The 8,387-nt window shown below is 40.9% G+C and overlaps 1 protein-coding gene across 3 annotated transcripts in view; it reads right to left on the reverse strand.

Annotated features, from left to right (window-relative positions):
- The window catches only part of sos2 (son of sevenless homolog 2 (Drosophila)), a 39,442-nt gene extending 31,232 nt beyond the window's left edge, over positions 1–8,210 (reverse strand). For all 3 annotated transcript variants that reach the window (XM_032499696.1, XM_032499697.1, XM_032499695.1), the window contains exon 1: positions 7,320–8,210. In XM_032499696.1, coding sequence (XP_032355587.1) covers positions 7,320–7,403 — 84 coding nt within the window. In that variant the 5' untranslated portion in view covers positions 7,404–8,210. The remainder of the gene's footprint in view (positions 1–7,319) is intronic.
- Between the last annotated feature and the right edge of the window lie 177 nt (positions 8,211–8,387).

An 8,387-nucleotide genomic window follows, 5' to 3' on the forward strand; every position in this document is an offset into this window, starting at 1 on the left:
TCTGCTGATAACCATTTGTAAATTGTTTAATCGTTAAGTCAGCTTAATTATAGCCTTTTAAATGTGAGAATTTAATACAGAGCTGCAACTTATAATTATTCTATTACCAATAAATCTGCAGATTTGTTTGTAGTGGTTGTTTGTCTAGGTGCAGTGGCTTGAATAAGTCTACACACCCATGCTATAGTTGATTAAAAAGAGGAATAAATAAAAAAAAAACATCTTTTGGAAATGGATGTTAATGCCTTAATTAAAAAATATTTAGGAAAATCCAACCTTTTAAGGTCAATTTGCTTTGTGAATGAATAATGTATTGTAAATAAATAAATGTTCTTCCTTAAAATACAGGGGGCATGAGTATACACCCCCCTGTGTTAAATTCCCATAGAGGCAGGAAGATTTTTATTATTAAAAGGCCAGTTATTACATGGATCAGGATACTATGCATCCTGATAAAGTTCCCTTGGCCTTTGGAATTAAAATAACCCCCCCCCCCCACATCCTCACATACCCTTCACCATTCCTAGATATGCATGGGGAACAGACAGACAGACAGACAATCTGCAAAAAATAGGGTTTTCGTGCAATTTTTAAGCATGTTTATAAAACCCTTTTTTTAAACTGGTGGCGCCCTCACATAACAGCGTCTGTACAGACCCGGATTATGAAATACCTACTATTACATGAATATAACTGCGTTTGTTACATAATGTATATCCACACAGTATCTGGAAGCTAACATTGTGAACATACTCTGCCACAACATGCTGAAGTAATGAGATCTGACAGAAAACAATGGAGCAGACTGTGTAGCACACAAGTGAAAGTTAAGAGGAAATACTCTGAAAGTGGAAAAAGTACACACAGCATTTCTCCAAATCTCCAAACCACTGACATTTAACCTCAAAAGAAGATTGGATTACCTCGAAAGTGCGCCATCATCAAAAGTGTTAGTCGTGAAATGTAGCAAGGAGTTGATGCACATAAAACATGACAGTAGTAGTTCAGAATGATCTGCCATGATGCAGGTCCCCTTTTTATTCAGCTTGCACTATAGTAAAAAAGAAAAATCATGCACATCTCAACTGTAACACAAACACATAGGGATCAGGTGTTGTTGTGTGTGCTGGTGGCAAAAGACCAGAAAAGTTGGAGGTAATAATAGAGGCCTAACGGTGTCAATACAGGGTTAACATTTCTAATTCAATTGATTATTCTCCTGGCTGTGTATATGGGGCTGCATCAGGCTCAGGTTGCAGGTAATGTGGCTTGTGTGTGTGTGTATGTGTGTGTGTTTGTTGTAGAGGTGGGGGTAGGGCTTGTTATTATACCCAAGCATGTGTCACTGTTTGTGATTCATGCCATGACATCATCTGCCATTACAACCAGACTGTCTGGGGAACCACAGGCCGGAGATCAACTCTGAGACAACAGGCACACACACATTAAAAACACAGATCTACACACAAAAGACGCATCGTTTCAGACATAAACAACACACACACACACACAAAGACACACACACAAAGACACACACAAAGACACATAAACAAAGGTAATCCTTTGGACCAACACAAATAGAAGCAAATGTGCCAAGACATACTGTAGATGACAAACAAACACACATGCACATAAGGAAATATAAATTCACAACCACACACACACACACAGCCACACACAACCACACACACACACACCTGACATTTAGCTAGCCCTCCTTACATTCACATTATCAGGCTAGTGGACGTGCAGACTTGCCGTCGACAGCATGTGGCCTCGCCGTGACCCGAGTCTGACCCGACCCAGTGACCCTTGACTGCCTGCATCCACCCATCCTCCGCCTGAACCCCGTATGAGGACAAACTGGTGTTCATAGACTTGATTCAATATTCTGGGAAGGGTGGAGAACATGTGTGTTAATCAGCCCGACTATGTGGACGGCTCGGGGCTGGTGCACAGGAAGTGCAACCTGTTACCAGGAACATCCTGTCCCATCAACACACAAAGCTCATCTGAAAGACATGACACTGGCTGCATGAGGCCGATGGGGAGCCGCTTATGTCACTTGCTCTGCAATATGTTTATCAACTTTAATTAAAAAGGTGATACTGCAGAGGGTGGAGGTCTAATGTTCTATTTCTTTTCCTGTGTGCTTTTATTCCTTACGTTTTTGCAGCAAAGCCAAAAAAACACATCCACATACTCAGAGTTCATAAGGGCAGAAATTAACATTCGCCGAGCACCAAATATTATATTCATAAAATGGCATCAATGGTCAAACTGGCCATTGATTTCTGAGGTGAGTACTGCATATACAGTATTTGATCCTTGTTTATGCTCAACCTTTGTCCCTGCAGATCACTGTGCATGTCCTCTGACCATGACAAGAATTAAAAGGTGAAATAGTTCTTTAGGTTAAAGCGCCCATATTCTGCTCATTTTCAGGTTCATTATTGTATTTTGAGGTTGTACCAGAATAGCTTTACATGGTTTCAGTTTAAAAAAAAAAACACACAATTATTTTGTTAAATTGCACATTGCTGCAGATCCTGTTTTCCCCCTGTGTGTTTAGGTCTCTGTTTTAGCTACAGAGTGAAACATCTCACTTTCATACCAGCTTTGTTAGGAGCTGCACATGCTCAGTCGCTAGCTAAGATCCCATCAGCTAGATAACTCTTTCTCCAACTTTGGCCAGTACAAGGCAGGATTAGCTGGGAGACTTCTTCTAGACCAGGGACACTTGTGGAATACCTGCAGAACAGGGACAGGAAGTAGTTCTTTTGGAGATTATGGTCAACTAGTGCGTGTTGTAGCAGCGTTTTGACATTGAGAACGAGATAGCATGCTAGCGCTAGCATGCGCCACGGTTAGCCACTTCGTCTCGGCTAGACTGAAGGCAGAGGACATTCAGAAACCTGTGTATATTACTCAAAACAGCATGGACACTTTTTTCCCAAGTTTGTATACGTGTGAAAGCACAAGAGACACTAAATAACACCCCAAATCCCAGAAAAAGTGATTCTTTTTAATAATATGGGCACTTTAAGGCACAGACCATGAACGGCAACGTCCTCAGTTCAAGTCCAGCACGGGACCTTTGTTGCAATAAATCATTCCTCATGTCTCAATCCCCTCATTTCCTGTCACCTCTCTACTGTCACTGTGGTAATAAAAAGGTATAAGATGCCTTAAATAAATAAACAAGTCTGCGAGTCTACAACTGCACACACACAAAATACATTCAAAAAATACCTGAATCAGCTCTAAAAGCAGGTAGCAGGATTCAATTAGTTGTAAGCTGCATATATAAATTCACACTTGTAAGTATAATGTGTTCACTTCTTTTTTGAAGACCTTGTAAGCTATATTGAACCTCCTTTTTCTTACAGGGATGCTATTAAAAGAACATATCGAGTTACAATTCTGGTATTTGATTGGGGCAGCAGTCTGTGAACACCCCAAATGTAACTTCTTTTAGTGTATAATTTGCCAGGTTAGCATACCATAGAGTTGCTTCAGGTCACTAGGTAAGTCACTCCCTTAAACGGAAGGTTTCATTATCCAGCTTGACAATAAATCAAAGATGAGATAGATATGAGGTGATAAAAATAAACTGACACACAAATAAACATTTATGATATGGCGAGACCGGTTTCTGGTACAGGCACTTTCTAAATGTCAAATACAGTAAAAGCGTCAGAGTGGAGGCTTGTAACAAGACAATCTGTCTGATTCTGAAGTGACAACTGCTCTGTCTAGCCTGGATGAAAGTTGTGGCAAAACCAGCGGACAAAAAAAAAAGTTTTTAGTTTTGACCGTTAGTGAAGAATTCAAGTGAATTTGAAGCAACAACTCAGATTCTGAAGACCCACGCAAACAACAAAGAATGCTTGTAACCTGACCAATCACAGCTTCAAACGTTGGCATGTGAAGCCCTGTGAACTCAGCAGCATCGCGCTGCGTTAACAACATGGCACTAGAATGAAACTGTACCCAGCAAAGCTCTGGCCTTTCTCTCTATGCCAGTGAAACAGCAGACCTGAAGAATGCACAGTTATTATCAACGCCGGCATGTCAGAGGCTAAATGACGCTCCTGCATAGCACCAGGCACGAGCCGCAGTGATCCAGAATAGCCGGGACACGCAGACGCAGCTAGGAGACAAAAAATTGAACTCCTCCATGACGAAATGTCAACGACACAGACAGAAACACAGACCGCTGCGCGTGTGTCTGTGTGTGTCTCTGTGTGTGGTGTGTGTGTGTGAACTACAAGCTTTATGCTGTAACCTTTAGCATACTTTTTTTTTCTTTTTACTGTTCACATTATAAAAGCCTTTCTTCTTTTCCATGTGGACACTAAACTTTTCTCAAATTATTATTTCTTTCTTGCCATTATTAGATCTAGTGGAGAGATTACAGGTAACGGCCAAACTGGGACGTTGCGGCATCTTAACAGTTTAAACATAAACATAAAGCAAGAACTTTAAATCTCAGGTGCTTCACACATTTACCAGGCACCTCATCATTTCAGCTGTGCAGGTTAGCTCACATGTCTTACATGTTAAGGGATCCCAGTGCTCACAGTGCTTACATACTAATATCCAGGCCTGCAACTAATGATTGCTTTCATAATCGTTTACTTACTACTTAAGACTTATTATCAAATATTCAGTGATTCATTTTCTGTAATTCACCTAATCATTTCAGCCCAACTATTATCCGTCAATGTGTAAAATGTAAATATGGGTTGTAACTGGATAAGTCGGTCTCATTAATGAGGCAGTTTTGCAGGTGACACGTCTTAAACTACCTCCCTGGTTGATCACAAAGTTACTTCCCTGCTCCCGCTCTGACGAGTGTATATCCATCGGGTTTTCGTGCCTTTAAACAATAATCTTAATCATTCTCAGTGGTGGAGTCATCCTCACCCTCCTTCTGACAAGAACACCCCCCCCCTCCCCCCACAGCCCCTGGTGGACAGCTGTGAAAAACAGCCAGTCACAGTCTGTCAAAACCATCACAAAACCTCACTTGCGTCAATCTCTGACAAGCTTTCCCTCCGGCAGTTGTGTAACAAGTTGAGACAATGAAACGGCGGCACCACGGCCCATCACCTGCTCGCTCAGTTTCAACTGATTCATCACACCATCTTTACAGATAACTGGCAGAAAAAAAGGGTTGTTTTATTTATAACACAATGCTGCTACATGGCTACTTCATTCCAATGGCAGGTTACCTCTGTAGGCCCTTTGTGTTACTAAAATAACGCCTTAAAAGTCTTTGTCATAATTTGATAACATTCTTGACTTACCAGGTTTAGGGTCTCGTTGCCCAAATGGACAAAGCACAGTTTTTTTTAAACAATAATGGATAATGGATATCCAAATAAAAAGGTTTTCGGAGTGACGTTGATTGTCTGAATGTTACTTTGAGTTTACAAAGTTGAGTTACAAAAGGGAAGGAAGAGCAGATTGGGTGTGCCAATAACTGATCTCAGAGCAGAAGTCTTAGACACTTGATCAGCTGCACTTTAAACAAAGAGTTAAACAGAGCACAGTAAGTTTGCATTTCTAATATTGAGAAATCTATTTTGGCATGCTGACATGCATCCTTCATTCTTTGGAAAAAAACCTGGTCTGCAGTACTTGTACATCTATTTCAGGAACTTCAATAAGTTCACATATTGAGAAGTTTCTACTGTAATAAATGTATGTAATTTAAAAGTATATGGCTACCACATGGAGTCTTAGTTTAGGTCTTAGTCTTGAGTTCAACAACTGGAAGATAAATAGTGTTCAACAGGGATAAATGGACATTTTCTAGTGTTTAAGTTAAAAGGGATGCTTCACAAATAGAGAAACATTTAAACAGTAAACTGGTTGGATTACAATATGCAGGTCAAAACTAGTTGCCGTTGTTTGGGTGAACTCAAACCTGCTACAAGTCCCCAAGGTGAGCATCATTACTGTGCCATCCTAATGTACCGTTGCATCATCATTACTGTTACTCGAAGCACAGCACAGGTACACCAACAGTATGGAACCATTGGCAAAAGATGTCCTGTCTCAACTTTGCACAACAACACAGCTTTTCTACACCAGTCAATGACCCTCTTTAAAACTTATTAGCAACTATTTTGAGCTCCAGTAACATTAGGAGATGTATACATATCAACGGCTCGTGATAGGACCTTGTGGATTTACACCCATTTTAAAGGAGAGAAGTATGCAGAGTGTTGTGAAACTTCCAGCATCTAAACATTGTGGCTTTGCATATAACATAATGGAACAGAAAGCCAAAAATGCTGACGGTGAAACAGAAAGAGCTGTGATAAGTTTGTGTTTTCATCAGACTGTCATGAGTTTGCAAGTCTGACTACAAATACGTATGAAAGCTAGAGGAGGTCAGAAAACGGAAAATAAACCTGGTGATGAGAAGGAGAAGCCAAAATGATGCAAGAAAAGAGAAAGAAAGGGGCAGTCAAAAAGGAACTGATACGGTTAAGTACTGCTGACCAAGGACATTAAAATTAAAATGTTTCCTGTCCTGAAAGTTTCAATTAGGTTCATGAGAATTAGGCTAGGTTGCATTTCTTTGGAAAAAAAGGGGAGGGAAACTTGCATGTAAGCATCATGAAACAACTGCAGAATATCTCTGCTCTGCAAGGATGAGACATCTTTCCTGTTAGACCAAATGAGGAACAAATAAAAGAGGTTGGCAGCAACACATACGTCAAATGATGTTTGACAGAACTTTCCAGCAGTCCCAGGACAGCTAACTTGTATTTAACTTGGAGGTAACATCAGCACCCTGCAAGTTATTAACGTGGGCCTGTTTACCATCAAAACTATGAACCATTATCAACAAATCAAGACACTGTACAAACTGAACAACTTCTTCAAAAACATTGTGAGGAAAAAAAAGTAATTAAGGGGAACTTGGGTGAGAGACTTACTGAATAAACACACTGTAGACACGTCAACAGCCACTGAATATGAGGACAGCAGTTTCAACACTGACAAATTACTGCTGCAATCCTTAGTGATCAACATAATATGATATACTTTCCAATAAATCCATTTAACGAGGGCATTTACTGCTGGTTACATTACCTTTTTTTGCTAAAATAAATAAATAACAATAACATGACTTTTTTAAGCTGTGGTTTTGGCTGTTATTAAGACTAAGTTGGCAACTTACAACACAAGTTAAGGTTAGTAAGGAAACCATTTCTCACACCATTGAATCTCCAGTATGGGAAAGCGTGTTTTGAAAGGCAGTTTAGGGACTTTGAGAGAAGTAGTAATCGCAGTGTTACCTTCCGTAAAGCTTGCACGAAGAGGCCTCTCCATTTGTGACTGTTCTCGTCACTTGAAAAGTCGTATATCTGCTGGGGCTGCATTGCTGTAGCGGCTCCTGGCGTTGCCGTGATCCAGGCTGAACTGTCAGCATCGGCCCCGGATAGATAGTCCTTTTGGGTGGGTCAGTCCAGGGCAGGCACGGTGGAAAAAGTCCAACTGTCTCGTTTGCAAATATGAAGAGTATCACTAAACCACACTACCTGTCCGGAGTCGAGTCGGGTTAAACTGCGAAAAATCAGCTACAACGAATAATAAAGCACATGTAGCTGTAAAGTTAACTCGCTAGCTTGGTGGCTAATGAGGCTAACCTGCTGCTGCTGTAAACACGGGACAGCGGCTAACTAAAAAGCTAATGGCTAATAACAATGTTGCTAAGTGTTATACTTGCTACTTGGCGCTTGCTAAAAAGCTTATAATAGGCACATTAAGTTCAACGTTAAGTCACGACATGGGAGCTCAGCTTGTTGCCAGCTAACTACAGTTACAAGTTATGTTTGGTTATTTGCTGCCTAAACACCTGTAACGTTAGCGTTAGCCGATGAGCTAACTGGTGCTACAGGCTGCTGCTGGCCTTGATGCGCTCCGAGTTTTATGTTGTGGCACACGACCCGTTCGACTCCAAACAAGGCACACTTTCTCCTGCGCTGATTACTTCACATTTAGGCATCTTTTCCCGGAGTGATCAGACGCTAAATCCAACGTAAATCCACCAAAAGCCAATGAGTCCGAGGCATATCTGTGGAGCAGGGCAGCTAAAAAGCGGTCGAGGTGTTTTTGGTTTGGATTGAGAAGTCGAAGATGTTCGTACCAACTCCGCTGTCTGTCTGCTGCTGCTCTCTGCGCCGCGCGTCCGCTGTCAGGCACGCACGCACGCTGCGTAATTTCACATTTTATTGGACGGATAAAATAAGGCTGGACTTCTGTCTCATTACATATTGTAGTCCAATATTGTAGACAGAAGATTAAAAGTTTTAAGACTATAGATATATCACATGAAATCAACTTTTACTTTTTCACTTCAATGG

The sequence above is a fragment of the Etheostoma spectabile genome, chromosome 20 (genome assembly GCF_008692095.1).
Source record: "Etheostoma spectabile isolate EspeVRDwgs_2016 chromosome 20, UIUC_Espe_1.0, whole genome shotgun sequence".
In the NCBI taxonomy this organism is placed as follows: Eukaryota; Metazoa; Chordata; class Actinopteri; order Perciformes; family Percidae; genus Etheostoma; species Etheostoma spectabile.